The 26990-nt window shown below is 50.3% G+C and overlaps 1 protein-coding gene and 1 long non-coding RNA gene across 2 annotated transcripts; one reads left to right on the top strand and one right to left on the bottom strand.

Annotated features, from left to right (window-relative positions):
- The first annotated feature begins 635 nt into the window (after positions 1 to 635).
- LOC109779362 (uncharacterized) lies at positions 636 to 17479 on the top strand. Its single transcript, XM_040391461.2, has 3 exons — positions 636 to 1131; positions 14788 to 16588; positions 16731 to 17479. Exons 1-3 carry the CDS (start codon positions 830 to 832, stop codon positions 17337 to 17339), a joined length of 2712 nt encoding a protein of 903 aa, XP_040247395.1. The 5' UTR covers positions 636 to 829; the 3' UTR covers positions 17340 to 17479.
- LOC141026050 (uncharacterized) lies at positions 15348 to 19190 on the bottom strand. Its single transcript, XR_012187971.1, has 3 exons — positions 19104 to 19190; positions 15521 to 15592; positions 15348 to 15426 (listed from the first exon to the last, which is right to left on the bottom strand). It is a non-coding gene; the product is annotated as an uncharacterized lncRNA (long non-coding RNA).
- Between the last annotated feature and the right edge of the window lie 7800 nt (positions 19191 to 26990).

Below are 26990 nucleotides of genomic sequence, written 5' to 3'. Positions count from 1 at the left end.
AAAAGATGATTACCCGGCTTCTGCACCACAGGATGCACACAACCATATTATTAAACGTGAATCTAGTTCAAGTCACCATGTTCCAGACAATAAAACAAATAAAAGGAAAGTTGGATGACAAGCGGTCAAACCCGACATTACATAGCTCATGCACATAATCTATTATTAGTGCCTCCCCGGCCAAATTGGTTGAATAAACCCTGTCCAACCGATTCCAGTAGGCTACATCAACATGCACAAGCATGCGTGCGTCCACATGTTACAGTGATGATCACATACGTGTAGACCTCGAGCAGGCGTTGGGAAGAGTTATATTCATGAAAAAAGCTAGCTACCGAGTGTTACGGACCTGGAGGCCGTTAATCCGTCTACACTTTCAGAAAAGCATTTGAAGATGAAACAATCATATCGCTGTTTCAGACATTCAGTTACTGCCGAGCAAGTAGAGGGTTCGACCGAGTACAGCCCGGTGCGACACAGGCGCACTAACCGTGAGTTTGGGGCAAACCCAAAGTTGATTGGTCCCAGCTGGGCTCGTTGAGGGTAAAGACAAAAGAGGCTAAAGGCAGAAGGCGTCGATGGAGCAGATCGTGAGGAAAGAATATGCACTCCTCTTTCTTCCTCTGCAGTCTATACCCAGTGTTCCTCCTGGCATTCAGATTTGTGTTCCTCGTTCTTCCTCTGCAGTCTGTACTCCTCTTTCTTCCTCACCCCGGCTCCCCTTGTATCCAGATTTGTGTTCCCTGTAGACACTCTGAACCTCAGCAGGGGGTGTGATCTGTGTTGGGTCTCCAACACATAGGCTGCTGCCAGATCGCTCGCCGCTGAAATGGCTGAAATGACAGCTATACTGACCGATACGTTGATGGTGAAGTTCAGCCGTGCCATATCTACAGTGCTGAGTCTGATGAGGTCATTGGAGGAGCAAGCAGTAGGAGAGCGAGCGCGGCCGGAGGAGTTGTCGCTCAATAGTTACGTGCTCCTTCAGGCGTACATTTTGATGGCGGTGACGGGGTTAGGCTACCTGGCGCTCACATGGTCGACGGTAGTCCTCCTGGGTGGCTTCGTCACCTCGTTGGGCAACAAGGATTTTTGGTGTCTCACATGCATTAGCATGGTACAGGCAGCCAGGTCAGTTCTTGTACTTCTTAGTTTTTCCTATCTTTCCTTAATCTTCACGTCTGTCCTGATGCTTTTAGAAATACGAATTTACTACTAATTTTAGTTGCTTCAAATTTCGTAGATCTCAATCACCTAGGGTTGCAATGCCTCTACTCTTTGAGATCTGCAATTTTAGTGACATACTAGTACAAGTTTTAGTCCATAGTTTTTTAACCCTACTTTTAGTCAATATCCCATAGTGTTTATGTAATTAGGAACAAAGGAGCAAGATTTCATTTTATGAGACTCTTTTACCTTCCGGGGAATTTCATGACTTTTGTGAAATTCCCAGAATTTTAGCGAAACCCGAAATCTTATGTTGTCAACTTTCGCAAAAATAAGGTGTAACCATGGGGTTTTGGACCAAGGGCCAGAGGCAGATCTTAACTGTGATCGCCAAGCTTAGCCTAATCACTTTATTGCATTTTGGGAGGGGGTGCCGTGGCACCCTCACTAAATCCGCCCCTACCCAGGACCAACAAAAACCATGAGGACCCCATGGCTGTAATACAAAAAACTATGCCTTCTTTTATTAAGATAACTACACTTTTTTTTCACATTTTTCAAATTGCACTGCTTGAGATTGCTAAATCCCGTCTCCTTGAAGAAGAAAAAGAACCCACCGCGTCACTCCTGCGAGCGATGGGGGGCAACCCTAGCCGCCGCTCCTCCTCGCCCCCACCTCTCCCCTCCCTCTCCTCGCCGCTGCCGAAGCACGTTGACGAGCAAAGCCCTGTCGGTGGAGGCGGGGCCTCCTCTCCTCTTCCTGTGGTGGTGGGCGGCGCAGGACGGCTGCTCCGTGCGGGGGCGTGGCACCTTGGAGGGCGCGGCGGCGGGTTCACGGCGTGGAGGGCTCCGTCGCGTTGGCTGGGGCGCGTGCCCATGCTAGCCACGGAGGTGCGCGCTTGGCGGCGGCGGCCCCATCTAGGATCCGGATCTGGCGGGCGTATGGGCGTCGGGAGGCGCGGGGCGGGCTGCGACCTGGTGGGGTCGTGGCTATGGTCGTGAACCACGGCGGAGTCACAGCTGCAGTTGCTGGCGGCGGCGGTTGCCGGCCAGATCAGCTCGGATCTAGCCCATGGCAGCTTGCGGGCGGCTCGGGGCTAGACCTCGGTTTCCCGGCGTGGATGTGGCTTGTTCCACGACGGCAACTGGACTTCTACGGCGTTGGCCCATCAGTGAGTGGCTCACGAGGTGGCAGGTCGGTAGCAGCGGAGGCTGGCTTGTTCAGGCGTCGGCTCGCCCGTAGGCGACCTGTGTCGGCCTTTGATCCTTCTCCTTGTCATCTGGGCGCTACTTTCGTCGAAGGGTTGGCTATCTCCTAGCTACGGTCCATTGCTCGTCTAGCACCCGATGATGCAGGGCCGAGCTCGTCTCGTGCCTTGCAGCAGGACCGAGCTCGTATCGCACACCGTAGCAGGATCGAGCTCGTCTCGCGCCCGGTGTTGCGGGACGGTTGATGGAGGCCAGTATTTGGCTGGCCTACTGGGTCTTGGCGGTGGGAGCCACCCAAGGGTGTGAAAGCTGGGGCCTTTCCGTTCGTCTCTTTGGTTGGGGTAGCGGTGGGGCTCGGGTGAGGTGGTGTCAAGGTCTTGGATGTTGGGGCGGCGACCCTGGTGGTGGTTGCGCGGTGCTCATGGGCAGAGCCCGTGGCTCGGTGCTACCCGGTGGCCACGGTCGTGTGGGCGACGTGGCAGCCGAGGTGTGGCGTTCGGTGGCAGTTAAACTCTGATCCTCGGGTCGGGCGGTGGTGGCACTCCGGTGTCGTATCCTTCCTGAAGACACCGGTTTGGAGCCCACGATTCGTCGTATGCGGCTTCATCTCTTCGCGGTGGCGTGTTCACGGTTGAGGACCCCGGTTGCTCTTGTAGTGCTTGGGGTGGTGTTGCTGCGCTTACCTCTCCTATGTATGATGCCTTCCGTGTGTGCGTGTGTTTGTACTGGGTTGTTGATGATCGTTGCTTTATATATAAAGCGGGGCGAAAGCCTTTTTTGATAATCCCGTCTCTTTTAGAAAACCATCGGTTTCACGAATTTCAAGTAAGCCGAAGTTTTTATGGACAGAGAAGAGAAAATGGTGTAATCAAAGGCCCTTTGTCAAACCCGTCACGTTGCCGCTGGCTAGGCTGCGGAGGTGGTGGGCCCCACACCCTAAGGTTAAGGGGCTCATACTCGTTGTAGATGTACAATGATTGATATACACGGATGGTGATATCTCAGTGGCGGGAGGTACACGTGGGTACGACCCAGGCTTAGCAGTGGTGATCCTCCTCAGACAGCAGGGATGGCCGACCGATGAGTGGGGTGCTGCCTCCATTATGTCATGGCCCAACCGATCTTCATATCCCACGTTTAGATTTGGATGTCCTGTAGTGGCCGAGGGTTCCTATCCAGCTAGAAGCATTTGGTTAGCTATTGGCCACCATGAGCTCCGATCGTGAGCATCGGCCAACCGCTGCTTTTGACCTTGCCATAAACTCAACCTACCGGTGGGTGGTTGTCGCAGTGGCGAGGTCAAAAGCGGCGGTAAGAACTGGTTTGTTGGGTGGGTAGGCAGAGGAATTGCAGCACAGTATCCTGGTTTTGGCGTTGCCAAAGGCAACAATAGAACACATGTGGCTCTGTTTACCTAGTTGGAGGTTTCACTACAACACTACATTTTCGTTTCTTCCCAGGGTTCCTAAGAAACTCTAGATCCCATGTTTCTCTGAATTGAGCGGCGGTATCGTTGCACTATAATTCTCCTTGGTAGCATTGCTCCAGAGACTCTAATTAGCGCCCACTTCTGTCTACGGACCCTTGGCTGCAGGTTTTCGCCCCATGGTTGGTGATCTGTTTAAGGGTCATCCACAGTGGGTTTTCTGGCGGTGCGCCAACTCGCTCTCCCCTTTCGGTCTCCTTTTGCTCTAGGCTGTCTCATTTGACTTTGACTGATGGGTGATGTTTTGCACAGTACTAAAAGCAGACTGTTGTACTTCCGTTAATTGCAAAGTTAATGAAAAGGGGTGTGAGCCCGGTTGGAAAAAAGTGATAGGTGACTAAGGTTGCAAATTGATAGTCCTCATTGTAACCTCTAACTCCCTTTCTCAGTCAAATGAACTACATTTTCAAAATTACACACTTAGAATTTTAGTTAATTTGATTGAACTAAATAGGATTAGAGGCTATCCCAAAGGGTACCCATTTTCACCCCTAAGGTGACCCATGAGTCAACGACGAGGACTTGTTGCTGCGGTAATGCCCATTCTGGGGGTGGCTCAGTTGGCTTGACCTCAATGTTGGTCTTCATCGGTGGCACAATACATTCACTTACACGAAGAACTTGATGGAACAAGAGTTTTTGCTGCGTGCAAATACGTCGCAGCTTTTTCTCTATTTCTCATTTCCTTTTATTTTGTTACCAACCGAAAGAGCCTCTAACAGCCCAAGGCAGGCACCCACGCCGAACCTTGGTATTCGTGCCATCCCATGAACCAGTACGTGCCGGCATGGACTAAGCCTAATCCAAATATCTAGCTAAGAAACTCACCTAAACAGCTAAAAAGGTGCACACACAGTCTGTATGCAGACTTTTGTCGTGGCAACATTAGTTATTGTGCTAAAAACAGTTGTCATGGCAGCTAAAAAGCTCTGCCATGAGGATTGTCCCCGTTCCCCACCTTCTCATGCGCTCCCGTCGCCCCCCGTGGCAGCGGAGCGCCTCCACCCCGTCTCGACCCCCTCCTCCTCCATCCCCCTTCGCCGTCGCCGGCAGAGGACACTCGTGTGCCCAGGTGGCGCCGGCGCCAGCGGACGTCCCTTCCCCGCGTGCTTGGAGGTGGAGTCGGGGCTCCCATCCCCGCATACTTGGAGGTGGAGTCGGGGCTCGCTGCTCGGCTGGCGGTAGTGTGGCTGTTGGCTGCGGGGCCGTGTGGTGTGCGGCTGGCCGGCGGCCCCCGCTCGGCCCAGTCTGGGCCCTTTCGGGCCCCATTTGAGCTGGGGCGGGCCGGCGGTTTGGGGCGTGGCGGCGCGGCTCCCTGGTGGTGCGGCGAGGCGGATGTGGCTGCGGTGGTGATGGCTCCGGCGGCTGGCGGGCTGCAGCGTGGTAGCATGGATTGTCCGGACCCGTTGGGGTCCGGCCGGGCCTGTGGTGGCCTGGCAGGTCCCTATCGCTATGTCCGGTCAGCTCCTCGCGGCGGTGGAGGTTGTCCCCTCTTGCCGGCTGCGTTGTGGTTGCCCCCGTGCCCGGTGTCTCCTCTTCCTCCCTCCAGGTCTCGTGTTGGTGGCCTCAGTGAGACAGTGAAGTTGGTGCGGTGACCGTAGTGGTACAGGCTGGCGGGCGGCATGTTGGGCGGTACACTTCCGATTGTCTGGGGTGACGGTGGTGGTATCAGGGTGGGAGAAATCCCCGGCGGCTCATCCGCCACTGGCGTGGCTATGCCCGTGGGCGCCGCCGGACCTTCTTGAGGGGCGTCGGTGATACGCCGTCCCCACTGCCATCTGTGTACCTGGGGAAACCCTAGGACTTGTCCGGGCAGCAGCATCATCGTCGTTGCATTCTTTCCTGAAGGTGTTGCTTGGTACGCGAGGCTTCGGAGTGCTAGGCGTGCGGTGGTACTTCTCCGGAGGGTGCAGTGGATGTCGGCCATCTTCGCTTAGTTGAGCTGCCGGCGTCGGCATTTGTTTCTCTTTTCTTTCTCTCTTTTTCTTTTGGGTTTGTTTGTGTTGCGGCCCTAGCGAGCTGGTTACCAAAAAGGCTTTCGCCCCGCTTTATATATAAAGCATCGACCAACAACAACCCGGTACAAACGCACGCCACCACAACACATGCACACACCCAAGGCAAGATACATAGGCGCTGAGCGCAGCAACACCACCCCAAGCACTACAAGAGCAGCTGGGTCCTCGACCGTGAACACGCCACCGCGAAGAGATGAAGCCGCATATGATGAACCGTGGGCTCCAAGGCGGTGCCTTTAGGAAGGATACGACACCGGAGCGCCGCCACCACCCTACCCGAGAGTTAGAGTTTTCCCTAGAGAAACACGACGGGCAATGATGGCTCCGACGACGCCTTCAAGAAGGGAACGAGCTTCGCCGCCGCCGGTCCGTCCGAGGATAGAACATGTTTTCATCCCGGCCAATACTCACCGCCACCGAACGCCACACCCCGGCGACCATGCTGCCCACACGACCATGGTCACTGGGCAGCACCAAGGCACGGGCTTTGCCCATAAGCACCGCGACACCACCCCCAGGGCCGCTCCCCCGACATCCAAGACCTCGACGCCACCTCACCAGTCACCTAGCGCCACGCCACCCAAAGAGACAAGTGGAAAGGCCCCGCCTTTAGCACCCCTGATCTGTCCCCAACACCAAGACCCAATAGGCCGGCCAAAATTGGCCTCCATCGGCCCGTCCTGCTGCCGGGCACGAGACGGGCGCGGTCCTGCTACCGGGCGCGAGACGAGCGCGGTCCTGCTGCTGGGCGCGAGACGGGCGCGGTCCTGCTGCCGAGCGTGAGACAAGCGATGGACCACAACCGGGAGAAGCCCAGCCCTTAGACGGAAGTGGTGCGCGGGCGACGGGGAGAGGAATCGAAGGCCGACGCACGCCGCCTACAGACGAACCGACGCCGAAACATGTCAGACGCCGCCACATCCGACCTCCCAAGCTACCGTGGATCCCTCCACGGCAGGAGCAGCAGCCACACCAGGCCACTGCCCATCCCGCGCCGCCCGCCGAACTCGAGGCATTGAATCCGCCGGGCACGCAGCCACCAGAACGGCCAGCGCACCGGCCGCCATGAGCACGACCGGAAGCAGCCAGCCACCCCAAGACAGGGGCCGGCTCAGGCGTGCATGCGCACGACCTCGCCACCGGTGCCCTCTGCACCCTGCACCCTGCCGTGATGCGACAGCTGCCGGCGCCAAAACCGCCCGCCGCCATGCACCATTGCACTAGCCGCTCGCAGCCCCCACCGCCCCACGCCTAACCGGATCCATGCAGCCTCCGCCACGACCATGGTCGCCCGCGCCGCCGCCGCCGGGCCCTGCGCAAGTGCCGCGCCCTCTGGTGGCCACCGCATCCCGCGCTGCAGGGGGCCAACGAGGAGGAAGAGAGCCCCGCCGCTGCCTACGCCAACCGGGCTTTGCCCGGCGGCGTGCTCAGGCGGCAGCAAGGGGGAGGAAGGCGAGGGAAGAGGCGGGCGGCGGCTCGATCTAGGGTTCGCCCCCCGCTCGCGGGAGCGGGCAGGACGAAGGGTCTCCATCTCCTTCTACAGGCACGTAGTGAGTGTCAGTATCAGCGAGCTGGTTGTATCGGTTGGTTGTTGCTTTATAATATAAAGTGGGGGAGACCCTTTTTGTCAAAAGCTCTACCATGGCAACGAAACGGAACAACGCAGGTTAACTTCAACATTCACTCCATAAACCTTGTTCTGTTGATCTCAATCATCCCGATCTTTGGTCGTTGCTCCTGAAGCTTGACACGCCCAAGCCGAAGTGCTTTGGTGAGCATATTGGCGAGTTGTTCTTCGGATATGGATCTTCCCGTTCACCATGCCTCCCGAATAAAATGATATTGAATCTCAATGTGTTTGATTCAGTCACGGAAAATATGATTCTTACGTGGGGATATGGCTGATTTGTTGGCGACACTGAGCATCGCCGCCCTTGGCTCTTCATCTCTGATTTCTTCGAGTGGGTGTGTGCCTTGGCACGCGGCCGTCGTTGCAGATATGTACTCGGATTCGCACGACGAGAGGGCCACCACCCTTTGTTTCTGCGACTGGCAGCTAACCAGGTTGTTGCCGAGGAAGAACATGACGTCGTGGTGCTTCTTATGTTGTCAACATCGCGTCCTAGATTGTACTCCCTCTGTCCGGGAAAAGTTGTCCGCGTGTTAGTTCAACTCTAATTTTGCAAAAAAACCCTTCTGCCTTTTAAACTGCTGCAAATCAGTCCGCCTCAGCTTCTTCCTCCTTCCTCCGTCGCCCTATCCGGCCCCCGTCCGGCCCCCGCCAGCGAGGCCCTGGCCGTGCTCTCCCTCCGCGTCGTTGACCTGTGCGTGGACTTCGCCGCCGCCGCCGGCCACGAGATCGCCGAGCGGGGCAGCAGCATCGCCTCAAGCGTCGGCGCCGCCTGCGTCATCAAGGAGCCCGACCCCGACTGCGGCTGCTCCTCCAAGGCGACCACCTCGACGGGCGCCTCCTCCTCGTCGCGCTCCTAGTTCACATCCATGATTATATGCACATGATCATAACAGGATTATATGCAGCTAGGTGCTGCTCGTTCACATCCATGATTATATGCAGCTAGGTGTCCTCTACTTACCAAAATGAACAAGGAGTACTTCTAATCTCTACTTTTCCCTTTCTTGGGTTCTTTGCTTTTTGCCTAGGATTCTTCATGGTTTTCTTCTTCTTCTTCTTCTTCTTCTTCTTCTAAGATGAGAAAGGAACATTTTTGGTAGAGATGCTACTATGATTCATTTTGTATGATTTGTTCATTTTGAAAATAAGAACAAGAATAAACTTATTATTTCAAAGCATGTGAAGGAGCTGGAGCATGTGAAGGAGCTATGTGTGTGTGTGTGTGTGACATGTGAAAATTGAGTTAGATAATCACTGATAGAAACATGTGAAGGAGCAGGAGCAGGGTACTTTACCTGAGTTTGCAATGGTTGGATCAAGACCAAGGGTAGCGGGAATAGACATCGCTGCTTTTAAGTTTTTCAAACTAAGTTCTGTGTTAAAAAAGTGCACAATTATGCAATAAACTGCAGTACACTGAATTGTGCTCCGAATAGCGCACAATAGTGCATAATCTATTAGTCTTTTGTGCACTATTCCAAACTGAAAACTGAAGTAAACTGAAGTTTTTCTTGCTGCAATGATATTTAGAGCAGCACTTCACTAGTAATCCAAAGAGCACCTTACATGGTTAATTGATCTTAACTAAGAGTTGATAAAAACATGTCCCTCAAAATAACATTCAGTAAATGCATTCGTTCGCAGCATACACACGCTCCCCTGTTAAGTTAACTGAATTATTCAGATTAAGTTAACTGAATTTCTTGCCTTGGCTCAAGCATCCACTGGCTGTAATTTTTTTTCCATCATATGAACAGTGGAAATGACCAATAGTTCAACAATTGATTAAGATTATTTCCATCAAATGAATAGTGGAAATGCCCTTATGTAGCCATGCCAGGTTCTAGTTTTCTAGTCCTGTAGTAAGCCAACCATTGGATTGATTTTGATTGAACGCACCTAGTGTAATTTCATCCCTGGCTAGTCATATTCTACGAGCTACCAGATGCATATCCTTATCCATGCCCTCTATGAATTAGTGCTACAGTTTCTGAAGGATTTCACAGTTAGTAGACCCAATTACCGAAAAAGGTTCCCCCGCTTTGTATACAAAGCAACCAACCGAACCATACATAGATAGGTGCTGGGGCGGAAGCAGCACAGTCACGCCCAAAAAAAACGACAGAGAAAAAGCAAAAGAAACAAATGCCGACAACGGCGGATCAACAAAAACGAAGAAGCCTCGCGATTGCTGCGCCCACCGGGATCTTCCACTAGGCTCCAAGACTCCGAAGCGCCCGCACCTATCAACACCTCCAAGAAGGATCGTGACGATGACGACGCTGCTGCCAAGGGTTTCCCCCGGTACACGACGAGGCGAGAGGAAGGGTAGCCCCCGACGCCCTCCCGGAAGGTCAGGTGGCACCCACAGGCGCCACCGCGCCGGTGTCGGCCATGCCGACAGGGGTTTCCCCCGATCCCAACCCGCACCTCGGGCGCTCCAGATCCAGCCACCAACCCAACCACCACCATGCGCCAACGCGGTCATGAGGCCCCCACGCCGTCTCACCATGGCACCGCGAAGTGAGGACAGCGCGGCGAAGAATCTGAGCCGGGACTAGGGGATCAGCACCGTCGGCACGCGGGAGGGCCCCACCTCCACCGTCAGCGACGGTAGCCGTCCGGACGCAATAGCAGGAGCACACCAGGCCCGTGGGCCCACAGGCCCGACCGAGCCCTCGTGGGCCCGTAAAGCTCCCGCCTTCGCGCTGCTGCCGGCATGCCATCGGCGCCGACGCCCCATATCTGAGCTACTCCTCTTCCTCACCACACCGCAGACAACGAGGCCACGCCGGGGGCCAGCCCGCTAGGACCCGGATGGGGCCCGCCGGGCCCAGATCTGGGCCGGGGGCGCGACGTCGGCCACCCCGCACCACCACGCCGCCCCGCCGCCAAGGAGCAGCGCCGCCACCACGTCCGCCGCCGGCCACCCCGCTGGGTCACCGGACCGTCGCCAAACCGAGCGACACCGCCGCCGCCGCCCTCCTGCCCCGGGCCAGGAGGACGCGCGCGCGGGGAGAGGAGATCCTGCCGCCGCCGGCACCCCCCGGGCCGGAGCCGGGGGCGCCCGCCGGCGACGGCAGGGGAGAGGAAGAGGATGCGAAGCCAAGGGGAGAGATGCAGGGGCCGCTCCGGCCGCCTCCCGGGAAGGCGGCGTGAGGGCGGAAGGAGGGGCTGGGAAGGAAGGGTGGGGGGGGATTCGGGCCGCGCGCCGGCGAGGGCGGCCGGATCCCGCCGGAGACGGGCAGGGGAGGTGGCGGCGGCGAGGGTTTCGGGGGTGGGGTTAGTAGACCGAATTAGAGCACTGATAGTACTCCCTTTGGTTTGAGTGCATAGAGATATTTTAGGAAATGTAATGCAGATCATCTTAGGTAAGCAAGAAAGAAATTTCTACACAAAATGCTCAGTACTGTATGTTCAGAGTAGCTGCACATTCAACAGAACAAAACACAAAATGCTCAGTACTGTACAGTGGCGGAGCTTGACAAGAATCTATGGGGGGGGGGGGGGGGCAAAGACACACAAAAAAATTAACCAACTGCAACAGACGAGAACTTGTAGCCTTCAGGCAAATTTATACTTATATTATCCATATTGATTGCAAAATACATGTATGATTAGCAACATATACTTCATAAGAGACCTAACTACACCAAAATATACGACTTGTCTACATGGATATACCGCTCTACCTTCAAACTCCAAAGGCATTCTCTGAGTGGACGAAGACCTACAAAAGGAGTGGTACTACAGATCGGCTTTTCGATCCCCCATGCTCTTGAATTCCTTTTGAGAACCACCAATAGCAATTACTCAGCAGAACAAATACAAATCTGGGATGCAAAACACAAATTCCCCAATTAGATCAGATGAATAGGCATACTAATTGCAATATTACTAATCAAACTCCTACAGGAAGCAACAAAAATTCCACTACTCGTATAGATGCAACACTACACATGGACAGTGATCCAAAATCCAAGTTTCCAATAGTTTAAGCAGTGGGCGCAGCCGCACAGGCACAGAGCACTTGGGCCTATTCTCGCCCATATATGCCTTTTTTCGCCGAAATAGGGCTTTAAAAGTGGGCCAAAATTGGCGACTGGAGGCGACGACTGGGCGCAAAACCGCCCCCAGCGCCGAACGAATCGCCGGCTCGCCCCCAGGGGGCAATTTTTATGCGCCCTGGGAGGCCAACGGCTGGAGATGCTCTTACAAACGGGGAGCCGGGGAGCAGCGGACGGTGACAACGGGTGGCCGGCCGGCCAGCTGACGTGGACGACCACCGGACCCCCGAGACCAGCGGCGAAGAGCAGGCGACAATGATGTCGTTGTTCCTCCCACCTCGGCGCTCGGATGTTCGCCGGCGCCGTGCGCGGACAGGGCGAGCTTCGAGTCGGCATCGGCGCTTGCACGTCGAGCGAGTGCGGTGGCAGGTTCACTGGTCGATGGAGGCGAGCGTGGTTGGGGAAGGGGAATAGAGGCCAACGGTGGAGGAGGAAGCAGGTTACGCTCCGAGCGACCGAGCCTGAAGTGTGCGTGCATGCATGATGATTTGATGGCCATTAGCCCATTACTTTTTTTAGTAGAATAGAAGCCCATTACTTAGATTACTAGTAATATCTAGTAAAAAAATATTTTCATCTGGGCTGGGGGGGGGGGGGGGGGGGGGGGCATGGCCCCCTCAGGTCTCTACATAGCTCCGCCATTGGTACTGTACACTTTGATCTTATTGCAACAGAAGACAAAATGATGAGCACACAAAATATACTCCAAAATTCTTTACAGTCATACAGTCAAGCATACTGTATGTTCCATGGAAGCAGCATCTTTAGCTCACCTGAGATCAACGAAAGCAAGATCCATTCCTCTGCACCAAGTCCACCTCCAATCGCTGCAGAAACCAAGAGGATAAGAAAGAAATCAGCTCACCATACTGAAAACTGCAACTAGGAGCAGAAGCAGAAGAAGCCCCAGAAGCAGAGGACCTGAGCGGTGGGCGGGCGGGCAGCAGAAGCAGAAGCGGCGGCGGCGGCGCCGGTGGAGCGAAGAGGGCGAGGAGCTCGAGAACCTGGAGGAGTAGCCTGAGGACCTGGAGGAGGAGCAACTGCCGTTGACTTCTGCAGCAGCTCGAGGACGAGGAGCTCGGGGTCGGGAGGAGGAGCTCGAGGACCTGCCTCTAGGACATGAGCGCCGCCGCCGGAGCCGGCAAGTCGCGGGATTTGCAGAAAAGGGGATCGCTTCCCTCTTGATTTCCTGGTGCGGACGAAGAGAAGCGGCGAGACGACGGGGAGAAGGCGTCCCGTGCGTGGCGAGGCGATGGAGCAGGCGGCCGGTGCGTTGCGAGGCGACGGAGCAGGGAAGCGGTCGGAGTGAGGGCTGCATAGTTTGTCGGAAGAAAGGGGAGGTGCTTTTCGCAAAATGTCATCGGAGACAACTTTTTCCGGACGGAGGGAGTAGCCGATTAGGGGCCCTCTGTGGGTGCAGAGTTCCTGCAACGTAGCACACTATGTTCTTCACCGCCGCCATGTGCTTTGTCATGGGCTCTGCATGAACCGTGACACTTAGTCGACGAAGAAGGACAAATCCGGCCTGGTGTGGACGAGGTAGAGAGCATGCCAATGATGCTCCCGTACTCCATGGTGTCTGGCTGGCTGAGCTCACCCTACTCAGCTTAAAGCGCGGCTCCATGGGAACATGGCACGGGTTGCAGCCCGCCATACCCCCTTGTGGAGGATCTTGACTACGTACCCGGCCTGGCAGAGGTCAATGTTGGCGTCGTGCTGCCGCACCTTGATCCCCATGTAATATTCGAGCTGCCCGAGATCTATCATCTCGAACAATGCCTGCATCTCACCTTTGAAGCGTGTGATCTCCTCCTCGAACCGATGATTATCAGATCATCGACGTAGACGCCGACCACCAGCCATGACGTTGAAGTGCCCATAGTGTACATCGCGTGCTCTAAAGGGCACCAGCTGAACCCAAGCGACATGAAGCACGCGTCCACCATGGTGTTCCAAGCGCCTGGCTTGTTTCAGGCCATATATAGAGCCCCTTGTTCAGCTTGAGCACCTTGTTGGTCTCGCCAGCGACGAACAACCCTGGAGGTTGTGGCATGTAAACCTCCTCTTCAGGTTCACCATTGAGAAAGGCATGTGGTGGACTATCTAGCCTATGCGTGCCGTGAGAGCGAGGAGGCGTACGGACTCGAGTCTCGCCACCAGAGCAAATACTCCGTCGTAGTCGACATCGTGCTTCTGGACATACTCCTTTGCGATGATCCTGTCTTTGTACTTCACCAGGACGCCACCTGCATCCTCTTTTACATAGTAGACCGACTTCAAACCGATTGAGCGATGACCAGGAGGGAGATCCACAAGGCGCAGTGTGTTGTTGGCTTCGATGGAGCCCATCTCCTCCATCATGCCGCATCGCCAGCACTCGTGCTTCTCGACTTCTTGGAACAATCCGGCTTCTTCAACCAGAGCAAGATGGAGCTCGTAGTCAGGGTCGTCATCGTAGTCGTCGAACTCCTCTCCGATGACAGGGACGCCGCCACCACATGATAGCTGCTTCTCTGGCATGTCCATGTACCGACGGTTCGGGAGGAAGATGAGATCCTTGAGAGTGTTTTCATTGCGCGCACTCGCTTAAGTGCACCAGTGGTCGTCGGTGCGGCTATGGAAGCTTTTTTCGCTGCCATGGCAGTAGATTTGCCTGTCGTGGTAGCCGATTTCACTGCCATGGTAGTGCTTGGGCCGTGGGAGAATTTGTTGCCATGGCAGACGTTTTGGCTTTCACGGCAGCATTTTCGGCCGTGGACTAAGACTAATCCAAATATATAGCTAATAAACTTACCTAATCAGCTAAAAAGGTGCACACATAGTCAGTACGCAGACTTCTGCCATGGCAGCATTATTGTTGTTGTGAACTCGGAGTCGCCATATCATGGATGCCATAGGTCATCACAATGATGTGGATCTTCCCATGGGGCATATTGAGTTTCTTCTACCTTTTTTCCGGGAAAAAGTTTGTGCTACCTTGGCCATGGGCAGATGGTGCTATTGACCTTGTTCTATGTACCAAGTCTCCTGTCTCCTATGCGGGTTTAAACCTTTTTTTTTTATTCTCAATTATCTGGATAACTTTCTTCTTCTTATGGTAGAAATTCTTCTCCGCTTGTCGATTTTGGCCAAAACAAATAAATACTAACCGACTCAATCTATATTAATGCTCGGGCACTAACGACGCATTTGCAATTTGACAAACAGGATCTTCAACGACTCAGGGGACAACCTATTCCCTATATTTTTGAACCTAATGGAGAATCTTGCGAGGAAAGCTTTTACAGGTCCTAGGGAACATCTTACACCAAGTTGGTATCTACCGAGACAAGTTATTCAGTTGGTAGAAGTTATCATTATCCAAATACCATCCTTGCCAGCCCTGGTAGTGGTTCTAATGGCAGGGATCCTTTATAAACTTGGGCCTGTTGCATGCATTGTGCTCTCACTGTGGCGCCTATGGCAGCATGATTATTGCAACACTGCATGTGACGACAACAAAGCGAACCTGGTGCCAGCACTGAACATATTCTACTGTTTGGTTATTGGCCAAGGTGTGCTCTTCTTCATATGGTGGTTGATGGATGTGTCAGTGATGTGGGTTGTGGTTTTGTTCCGGGAAGAATCCCAGTTACCAGAAAAGTGGGGCAGCATAACAATTTCAGGTTACCTATATGATACCCGAGCAAAGTGCTGGCGAGACCCTACATCCCTAGATGGTAGCAATTTGATCAATTATGCTGTTGATTTGGTTGACTCGGAATCGCAGAAAGACTACCTCTCAGGAGCAAGGATGCTCGACAACTTCATTAAGCTTGAGGCAGATGTAAGGTCCCTGCTACTCCCCTGCAGACCAAAGATTCAGAAGCTGATTGATACGCTAGGATGGAGAAGCAGCAACAGAGAGCTCAGGGAGGTCGTCGCCAGGATCGTCGCATACCTTGCCGGTGACATTCATTTGTCCCAGTTCCCAGGGGCGATACACTGCATATCCTCGCTGCTCGATACCACCCTGCCATATTGGAACAACCAACAAGGACCCAATCATGCTACTGTTAGTGAGTCAGAAAAAGATGCTGACAGTGCTAGGGAAAGGTTTATTTCTCTCGCCAAAGAAATAGAGGAATATAGAGGAAGAAGAGTTGCTGGTTTCCCTAAGAAAAAATCAATTTCTGTTCTTGAAGGCATTGAGGACAACAAAGTAAAAAAATTCAGAAATCAAGGTGGCAAGATTCCACAAGATGGAGTGGATGGCTCCACCCATCATGGCAGCAAACAAGATGGTTGGAATGAGCTGATTCTACAAGGCCTCACAATTCTAGAGAGGCTCGTGTTCGATCAACATAATTGCAACGACATATGCAACACCCCTGGTCTCCTCCCTAAGATCATGGCACCACTGTACTCCGAGACACTAATCCAAGATATCAATGCAAATCAATGGGCCGATGTAGTGAATGGGTCACTCAAAGTGGTACACATGCTCATCCGTGCCCCAGATTGGATTGGCAAAAGTGATCTGGTCCACAAAATCTGTTCCAACGACCATGCACTGAGCAACCTGGAGAGAATTCTTTATCAGGGAAAAAATGATGGCACAGAACTGCAGATGCAGATGCGAGCCATAGAAATCCTGACAGAACTGGCCATTGATTCGTCAGCCAACCTCAGCACCGAAACAAAAGAAAATCTAATCAGAAAGCAGTTGCAGATATTCCTTACTGATGATGAAGGGGACAAAGATGGTTTGAACAAGAAGAATGATGATAAAGGGGACAAAGGAAAGCTTAGAGTTACAGCTGGGAAATCACTGGCATTGCTTTCAAAGATGGAAACTATCTCTAAGTTCATAAAAAACCAACAGAACAGCATTGCTGATTGTCCCAATGAAATACTTGATACTAAGAACGACATCACGTACAGGACAGTAGCATTGGAGATCTTGGAGAACTTGTGCACTCACTGTACATTGGACAAGGACTATGTGAAGGAAACCTTGCTGCCAAAGGTTAGCTTACAGATCTGCTTATCTACTTATCTATAGCACAACACTATTATTCCAGTAGTCACGACAATAGTGTTGCTTATACCCTTTAAGCAGTATCATATGGGCAAGTTTTTGTATTTTACAAAGTTACATTATGTTGCAGGTCCTCACGGAAGTACTAGCCAGTACACGAGACCTCCCTAAAGAACAGAGAGAAGAGAGAAAAATGTCTGCATGGGAAAAAGGATGTGCAAGAAGGGGAAATGATGAAGAAAAACAACTGACAATAGAACGTAGCGGCCAAATCAAGAAGTCACCTGATAAGTCAAGTGAGGAGCTAAAAGCTGAAATAGAATACCGAGAAGCATTGTTATCACTTACTTTTGTGATGTGTGAGTGTGACAAACTGATCAGCGTCGATGACTTCGATGATGTGGTTCGAAAGATTTCTCTAGAGGAAGGTGCATTTGTGGGAAAGCTCAGGGCTATAGTAGAAGAGAACTGTGAGGACAGAGCTGATTGTCTAAGAATCGTGAAGCTTTGCGGCCAGATTGCGGTATTAATGCTGCAGCCCGGCCAGGACACCGTTCTGCTCAATGAATTCCTGAAGTCGTTGGAAAACGCTTCAAAGATCCTGTCTAACCTTGAAAGCTGCATGCTCTTTGCAGGGACTGATTGCGGAGTAAAGAAGACAGCCAGGCCTCTCCTCTCCGATCTTGTGGAAAAAGTCAGAAATTTGGTTGGTAACGAGAATGTAACTGTAATTGGCTAATTGCTACCCATATTCTATCTTGTGTACCAGGAACAAACAATCATGTTTCTGCAGCCCTGACTTGCTTTATTTTCTCATATTTTCATAATAAAGCAACATTGTATTGTTGCAAGACTTGGAGTCCAGAGCTATTGTTTCTATAGCACTGGTCTGCTTTATTTCTCACGTTTTCACTATAATGCAATTTTTGTTGGAAAACTTGGAACCAATAGTTACTATCTGTGGAGCCCTGGCATGCTTTATTTCGAATGCACCATGAAAATTATACCATTGGAAAGTTATGTCAAATATATATTCAATTGTATATTTTGTATGGCATATAGCTCGTTTTTGTTAGTCAAAATTTGATGATAATGAATGGACAACATATCTTTAATGACACTAATCCCCTACTTCCATGTGTTACAGGATTCTGTCACCTATTTTATTTTTGCTGAAATATATAGGGTTCTGTTATTGGCCACTAATAAGACCCGTTATCCAACTAGCGTGTATCAAAAGCTAGGGCATGCACAATGAAATCAAGCCAGCTAATTATTAATTAGTTTATATTTAGGCTTGCCAAATAGAAAAGGAAGGACAAAGCGATGGTTGAAGTTAAAGTTAGATTCTTCACCTTGTTATAAACGCTCGGTGTCACCGTTCCTTCCTCCACGATTGTCAGTAGCAACTGGAGCAATTGACAGACACGCCTGCAGCAGGTTACAGGCGGGTGACTACTGATTAACGTGCCCCGTGGAGCACAGCACGGGAGTACTAAACATGCTCCTCTGTTTCTTCTATCTCTGAATTTTCAACTGACAGACAGTTTTTCAGTCAGACAAGGTACACTTCCCCAACGGAAAATGGCGGAAGTAGTTGCAGGTAAGCGATCGAGCAGCTGTTGCCCATCTTCAAGTCAACTCAAAGTGACTTTCCTCAAAAAAAAAAAAAAAAAAAAAAAACTCAAAGCGACCCAGCATGCGTGTACTTTCACTGGTTTCATGATGCTACAGAAGATGTTATTGGTTAATATTTTCTGGGTAAGAACATGAGTGCTGCTTAACCATGACAACAGCAGCCAATTTGCTTAATCTGATTTGCATAGCCAGTAGTCTAATAACTTGGTTTCCTCTAGCAGAGGTGAGTCGGTTTTGCATTTCTCTGTCATGGACTTGGCTTCAGATATGGTGCTTACACCTTCAGACAAAAGCAGAGGCCTAAGGTGAGAAGACTTGGTGGCCGTCCAGCTAGGATCAGCGGGCTAGGCTGCTGTCTTTTGGCCAGATTGTAACTGAATCTCAAACATGTATCTCTCCTCTACTCTCAGTACTACCTGCTGCTGAATCTCAAACCTTTCAGAGTGCGTGTGTCCTCCAATGGACACGTCATTTGTATCGGCTAATAATTACTTCCTCCGTCCCATAATATAAGAGCATTTTTGACTGCAGTAGTCTATAAGCAGGGTGGTGTATCGTCGTGGCATGGTCGACGATTCGGGGGCTATTTTTCCTCTCGTCAGGATGGTCTCCTCTAGGCTTTAGCAGAGGCGAGGCACGTCTCTGTTCTGTCGATCAAATCAATCCAATCCAATCCAATCCGAGAGAGGAGCGGATCATGAAACGAACGACCAAGCGCGTCCGAGAGCCCAAAATCCTCCTCCCGGCTCCCCTTTCTCTACCTCCCGTCACACGAACACCAATCCAATCCAGTCGGCCGCCGGCCGGCAACGCCCCCAAATCAAACCGAGACCGAGCAGCAAGGGAGGGAGAAAGAGGGACCAACCGCAACCGAAGAAGAAGAGCCGTAGCAGCCTGGACGCGACACTCCCCGCAAGAACGCGAGCGGCCGCCGCGGGGACGGACCGGAAACCACCCTCGCCCGCGTGCACAACTCCAGAATTTTTTTTAGCATCAGTGCACACACGCTCATATATACGTGCATACACTCACCCCTATGAACGCACACACGTACACCCTACCCCTATGAGCACCTTCGAGAGACTGAGCCGGCATATCATCTTGAGATTTACGAAGCCATCATAGGCGCCTCAGCGTCGACGGGAACGTCTCCTCCCACTGAAAGCGCATCGCCGGAAATCCTGAAATAAATCCAGGAATAATGCGAGCACCAGGATTTGAACCCTGGTGGGTTGGTGATACCACTGTCCACCTAACCATCTCAACCACAGGTTGATTTGCCACAACTCCAGAATTTTTGCCAAACCCTTCGCATGAAGGAGAAAGAGAAAAAAAAACATAGGAGAACGTTAAGTAGTGAACGCCAGCTATTAAGCAATTCCCAGCAAACTGCTCTAGAGCCGTTGGATCGGGCGCGCGGGTCATGAAGCAGGGAGCGTGCCACGTCACTCGTTCGGTGGGGCGAGCAGTCGCACGAACGACACCCCCCCCCCCCCATGGTCTTATCCATTTTCTACGGCTGCTTGCTCCTCTCTCACTCTCTCTCATTCACTTTGCGGCTACTCGGGTCGGCGAAGATGGAGAGGAGGGAAAGAGGAGTAGGATCGCCTGCGATGAGGCTCGGGGACTAGGGGAGTGTCCTCTGCAAACCCTCGGAGGAAGGAAAAAACATAAAACAAAGTAACGCCACTGGATTACCAAGGAACAGGTAGAACCACAGAAGCAACACACGTGTAAACACACTACACGCACTGTCGTGGGAACGATCCTGACAGTGCGAAGTAGGAGTACGTACGAGGGCTGATCCTAACTACGACACAGGTGTGACACATGGGTTTTACGGGTTCGGGTCCCTCTCGGAAGAGGTAACAACCCTACATCTCGAGCTCTACAGCTATGTGTTTCTCTTGTGTCTTGGATTACAGGGGAATGTGAACCCTTGTTCTAGTGCTACGGGGTGACTTATATAGAGTGTGCCAACCCTTTGTCTACCTATGTTACATGGAGATTGATGGGCTAAGTTTAATATAGGCGTTACTACGACTAAATAAAGCATTGCTTGCTAGTAACTCCTGAGAGCGTGTGCCCTCGGGCGTTCCAGCTTCCACGTTGGTCGTTGGCCTCGCTAGTTCGAGTGCTGGCGGAGCAGCCGAGTGGATCATAGGCGACCGAGTGAACAGGCAATGTTCGAGTGGATGATTGACATCTAAATGGAATAAGTCTTGATGACCATTTGAATGTACTTATGGCCCAAAGGCATCAATGTTTGTTGATGCAGGGCCCTAGGTGGACTCAAGATGCGTGCCTCGTGACCCTACCCATGGTGAATGACCCCAACATTAGCCCCCGAATCGGTTGAAGTTTTGTAGAACGAATTCACTAAAGACTCGACTTGTCCTGAGTATCGTAGAGGTATTCAGGCTCTGTCATCAAGTTTTAGTCACCCATGATCTGAGCAAAACTACAACGGATTCTGGACTAGGTGCTTCCCGAATGACCGAGGCAAGTTGGCCGCGAAGTAAACTTGGTGTCACTCGTACATCTCCTTGAGGAGACCGACTAGTGGTCCGAGTGTGGACGTGCCATGAAAACCTGAGCAACGATGCTACCGCGTTGTCTGACTCTTCGGAAAGATGCCACAAATTATCCCGGAGGAATGCCGGCACAGACTGTCTACAAGTCCAAGTTCATGAAATTTACGTTTTGGAGCCTAGCAGAAGGGCCAAGCTAATCCGTAGAGGAGCGTCGATCTCATCCTATAGTAGCCCTGAAGATAACTTCAATGGGCATGTTGTGCGTCCGTCCTTGGCTCAGTGGTTGAGCATGCGGTTGTGCAGCCTAACGACCCGAGTTTTATTCCTAGAATTGACAGGTGATGCAAGGGGGTTTTCTCCCATTTATTGAGGATCAAACTTGGTGTGTCGTGGAACCACTCATTAAAAAAATATCTTGAGACTCATTTAAAAAATAATTCTGAGGACCATGTTCATCTTGGTACTCATACTAAAATGACCGTATGCATCCCTAGTTGATGCAGAGGCTGGGAAGTGAAAATCATTCCCATTTTTAAAAATTTTGTGTGTCCGTCCGAGTGGAGGGCAACACTTCGATAGTTTTCGGTGGACCGAACGCGTATCTTCGGAAAGATATCTTTCGTGATCAGACATGGCGAGCAGTCGGGCGAACAACCTCATCCCCCCTACGGGCTTATCCATTTTCTGAGGCTGCTCCTCACCCACTCTCCTCTCTCTCATTCATTTTGTGGCTACTCGGGTCGGCGAAGAAAGAGACCATTTCTCTTGAAACTTCTGTCCCTCCAAGCATTGTACATCCTTCAGAGCTTCCTGTCTTTCCTGCTAGTAACTTCTACTCAGTGTCAGATGCAGCTATACCTTATGGAATGAACATCCAAATCTAGCTATCTTAGCAAAGGAAGTGGCATTCAAATCTACAGGTTTTTTCTTCTTTAGCTTTTTCGCCCAGCATTGTCATTATTAACACGTTTTGCGATCCCTGTTCTTGAGATCCTCAATGACTACCACCAGAAAGGAAATGTGACCACCATTCTTATTTGAGAAAAGTGACTCCACTATAGCACTAACGATCCTAGACAGCAGAGAAAGCTTGATTGGAGCTAAGAACTATTTCTCCTTCCACTCTTGTGTGGAAAGATCTTTCTTCGTTCAGTCCAGTCTGATTTAAAACGTGTTATCTACTATTGTTCATAAACTCCTTGAAAATCAAACAGACTTATTATTAGTGCTCCAAGCTCCATGTGTTCTAGGAGAGGAGGGGAAGAGGAGTAGGATCGCTGGCAACGGGGCTTGGGCCGGGACTAGGGGAGTGTCCTTTGCAAACCTCGGAGGAAGGAGAAAAACATAAAACAAATTAACGCCGTTGGATTACCAGGGAACAGGTGGAACCGCAGAAGCAGCACTCGAGTAAACACACAGCGTGCATGGAAAAATGAGGCAACTTCTTGCAAGCGAGATGTGAATGAAGCTGCACATTTGGTAGCAAAACTGGGTTATGATTGCAATGTAAGCGAAGCCTCCCTCTGGGAGGATGATGTGCCAGCGGTGGCCATTGTTACTGTCTAGGTAATAAAGCTCTGCTTTAGCCCTACAAAATAAACTTCTGGACATGCCAGAAATGTTGTCTAAATAAAAAATGAATCTATCTTACTCTTGGCATTGCAATGCACTTGCCGACTTTGCTGCTGCTGGAAAATTCCACCTTACGCACTGTTCCACTCAGAGAAATTTTTTGTTGTTAATGTTAACACCCCGGTAAAAACTCTCTCTCTCCCTCTCTTAAAATACACTGACAAGAACATGAGATGTAATTAACCATAGCAACCGCAGCCGGTTTGCTTGATGAGAGTTCGTCAGGAAGTTAATCCCATTTGCAAACAGAATCAAAACTGAGTGTGGTTTCACGGAATGGTTTGGAGCTTGGACAGCTATATATATACTGGTGATGGACTAATGGGCCATCCTTCCAATTATATTTCAGTGTGATGGTACAAATTCTGCACTGTGGAAAACAAACTCAAACATGCCCCAAAATTGGAGATAGGTGTCCCAACTAAATATCATTAGCCAATTTTCGGGCGTACATCTGAGGAGAAACAGAGGAATGCATCCGCTGTACTTTATATATAGAGCGGGGCGAAAGCCTTTTTCCGTAATGATAGGAAAAAAGAAGATGCGCATAAGACATGCTACTACTCAATTACATCACATAAACGGCTCAGCACTGGGAGCTTTGAGTAGCATGCCACATAATAAAAGCATTCCCAGGTCCAACCGAGGCGACCATCTTTAATCTCACTAAGTTGCTCTGTGCTAGTGTTGTATGAGAAAAGCTTATTTGACTCCTTATCAACGAGGAAGAGGACCCCTCTTTCCAAGTCAAGAGCAACAATCCGATAAAAACACAACCAGGACAGATAATCTCGGTTGGGAAGGAAGCTGTCCCTTCCAAACGCATCTCCCATACAAAAACGATGCTTTAGAGACCACTTGCAAGGACGATAATCATCAAGAGTGAAAACTGCAATTGTACTGCCGCCCTCCTCTGGAAATGCGACTGCAAAAGCCCCATTGATTGGCTAAAGCAACCATTCCAACAGTCACCCGGCAGCTTGATAGTATAATGATATGGCATCATGCCAGAACTCATTGCCTTCAAGCCTCTAACCACAAGAATCTCACTAGTGTTGCTATGCACATGAAACACCCCACCTATAAAGTTGTGTGGTTTATTGACCATTATCCTATGGTTCCCACTCCATGCATCATCCACAAGCCACTCACATAGGTCAGATGGGAACACCTCAAGTTTGTAGATAACAAGTGGCAAGGTGTTTTTTAACTTCTCCTGAAAGTTGAAGACATAGAACTGTCCCGATCATGATGGATCGAAGGCCAAAAAAGCTGTATAGCGGGAGACATTTGGGCCATATGGAGTATTAAGAATAGGAAGCGTCCTCCACTCTCGTGTTGCTGGGTTGCAAACAATGAAGCGGCAAGTATCTGCAGAAGTATATCTGCTCTTGTACCGGCAAAGTACCAGGCCATTGCAATAGTCCACAAGTTCTAATTGCTCGTACTGAGGGATGAATGTAAAAGCTCCATCAATTTCCTCATCATTTGGGGACATGCCAACAAGCTGGATAGCAGACCCGTATTGAGGTTTGTAGAGAAGACCAGTGGAAGTTTTTGGCAGCTTCCGACGGTAGTGAGGATCAGAGGAGAAGGCAAGCCAAGCCTTGCACACACATTTGAAGCGGCAAAAAGACTTGGGTGGCACTCGAGAGAGGATTTCCACCACTAGATCATCAGTTAGACAATCAACAATGTTCACCCTCTTCGACTCCATATGTTGTGGCAGATTCCTGGAAGCAAATATTGACAAGATCAACATAAAAAAAATTGAACATGGTAAGTAATAAGTTCTATGGTAAATGATCCATTTTATTTAGAACGAAGCGACTGCTAGCAAAACTGAGATGCAGTTTATACATTGGTTCAAAACATGCAGTTGTACTAAACAAAATGTATCCCATCCCATGAGGTCCTAACAATCTACCTCCGCTTGTATATAGTTGAACTGTGCGTGTTGGAAAACAATGTGATTTCCTATTAACAAACGAGGGTGGCTACTAGCTAGGGTTGAAAATGGAGCAGAATTTGTCAGAATAGGCTAATCATTTACCCAAAGAAGAAATAGAATTAGAAATTCCGGTACTGACACAAATATAAATAGTGCTGGTTACGAATGCGGACGAATGCGAAACGGGGACGGACTGAAAGTATTTATTGGAACACTTGAAGAAAACATCCATGACTATGCATGAGAAAACAAGAAATTAGGTCACTTTCCCTGGTGTTCATGAGTTACATTATATATGATTATGTAGGTAGTTCATCCACTTGTGCAACATATAAAGAAATTAAAATGGGACACACATCAGTATAACATTACCACGGTCATAGAAGGTAAATAAAATAAAAAGTCCACGTCTTGCCTGGACAAAAAAGATAAAATAGAAGTGCTTAAAGAAGATAAAGAGCAGCCCCATAATGGTGTGCATATTACATGGGATATAGGAGGCAAATCTATTGTTTAAAGATCATGGGAAATTCAGGCCAAAATCAAAGCGCTTAGCTTTCGGTGCCTGTCTTTTTGATTTACTGGTGTTCGATGTATGGGTATGCTAACCAAGTAACCATTCAGGCAGAAAGTGCAAATTTTTGTCCTCTTTGCAATATCCAACTACGAGTTCTGTTCTGATCGATGAGGCCAGGCATGTACACTTACCTGCGCTTGTGCTATTTGGCAGAGTAGATGTAGAGCGGACGCGGTCGTCGTCGATCAAACTGGCAGCGCAGGTGCAGAGGCCCGCGCCGACGCCGGGGAAGGATTGATACGGCGGCGGAGCAGCCAGCGGCTGCGGCTGCGGCTGGTTGATGTTGTTGCGCGGTCGTCAGACCTAAGGTATTTTAGAACTGATCGTGAGCCAAAACCGGAAACGAAATCAAAATTGATCGTGCCTTCGCAGATGGGCCTATGGCCCGATGGGCTACAAAGTTTTGTTGTTGTTCTGGATGTATTTGTCTGAGGTCTCCAAAATATTTTCTTCTTTTCTTTTGCTGGTAAAAAAACTTATTTTATTTTCAACTATGGTTCTTATTATATTTTCAGAAACACCAGCCTCCGCGGAGCCCTGGATCCAAATCACCATACTCCTTACCAAAGTGCTTACTTTGGCCATGTGCTTGTTCAATAGTGTTCAGTTAATCGTGTTTTAGTGGTTTCTAGCGCGCTTCCATGGTCACCACCGCCGACAAATCGGGTTGCACTATCTGTTGACGGGACCTTTTCTTCGGTGGATGGCTCGGCGGCAGCTGGCATGATTTTGAGGAGACATGATGAAAGTGTGATTTTTGCTGCGTATCGTTGCCTGTTTAATTGCAACGACGCACTAAAGGCTGAGTTGCATGCACTGATGCAAGGTATGGCTCTGGCGGCTCAATACAGTGATGTTCCTATAATAGTGCAATCGGACTCGTCGGAGGCATTGGCGTCCCTGACTGGTGATAACCTGTCTCTGTCGGCATATGGACATTTGGTAGCTGAGATCAAGCATCTTATAGTACTTCATGAGTTTATTCCGCAGAAAATTAAACGTGAGCAAAATAGGGTAGCAGATCGGTTGGCTTTGTATAGTCGTATTGAGAATGTGACTGATGTATGGCTAGATCGTGGACCACCGTGTATAGAGGAACTTTTGCCTCTTGATTGTAACCCTATTTTTATGGAATAAAACTCTTTACCCTCGCAAAAAATAGTGTTGAATGCTTATACTTGATTTTTTTTCAAAACTATCACTATTTTTATAGCAAATTCAGAAACTATAGCACCCAATGCAAAAAAAAAAATCAAAAATATGACCCAGTCGGCCTCGTGTGGGCCGGAAAGGGAGTTTTTGGCCAGGATTTGGCCGAAAAGGGCTTTTCGGCCGTGCCTCGGCCGAAGAAGTATGTACCCTGGGCCGAAAAGACCTTTTTGGCCAGCAATAGGCCGAAAAGGCCTTTTTGGTTAGCAGTAGGCCGAAAAGTCCCTGGGGCCCATCTTTTCACGTTAACGGGTGGCCGAAACTGCATGGCTCCACTCTTCGGCTTATGTTAGGCCGAAATGACTTTTTTTTTAAATTTTGGATTATGAGTACTGTGCAACCATTGCCCATCTTAGACACTGAAAAAATATATTTTCGCGCAACCCTTTCCCCTCAATATATTTTTTTCAATGTCTAAGATGGGCAATGATTGCACAGTATTCATAAGCCAAAATTAAAAAAAACATTTCGGCCTAGCATAAGGCGAAGAGTAGAGCCATGCAGCTTCGGCCACCCGTTAACGTGAAAAGGTGGGCCCCAGGGCCTTTTCGGCCTACTACGGACCAAAAAGGCCTTTTCGGCCTACTGCTGACAAAAAGGCTGTCTTTTCGGCCCAAGTACGCACCTCTTGGGCCAAGGCACGGCCGAATTCGGCCCGCACGAGGCCGACGGGGTCATAGTTTTAATTTTTTTTGCATTTGGTGCTATAGTTTCCGAATTTGCTATAAAAATAGTGATAGTTTTGAAAAAAATCCTTATGTTTTTTAAAATATACTTTCAGGAAGAATATTCTCAGTATTGCGGTCGCACTACGATGGTGTTAGAGCAACTCTAGCAGAGTTACCATAT

The sequence above is a fragment of the Aegilops tauschii genome, chromosome 1 (assembly GCF_002575655.3).
Source record: "Aegilops tauschii subsp. strangulata cultivar AL8/78 chromosome 1, Aet v6.0, whole genome shotgun sequence".
Classification (NCBI taxonomy): Eukaryota; Viridiplantae; Streptophyta; class Magnoliopsida; order Poales; family Poaceae; genus Aegilops; species Aegilops tauschii.
This window is presented reverse-complemented; position numbering and strand designations above follow the sequence as displayed.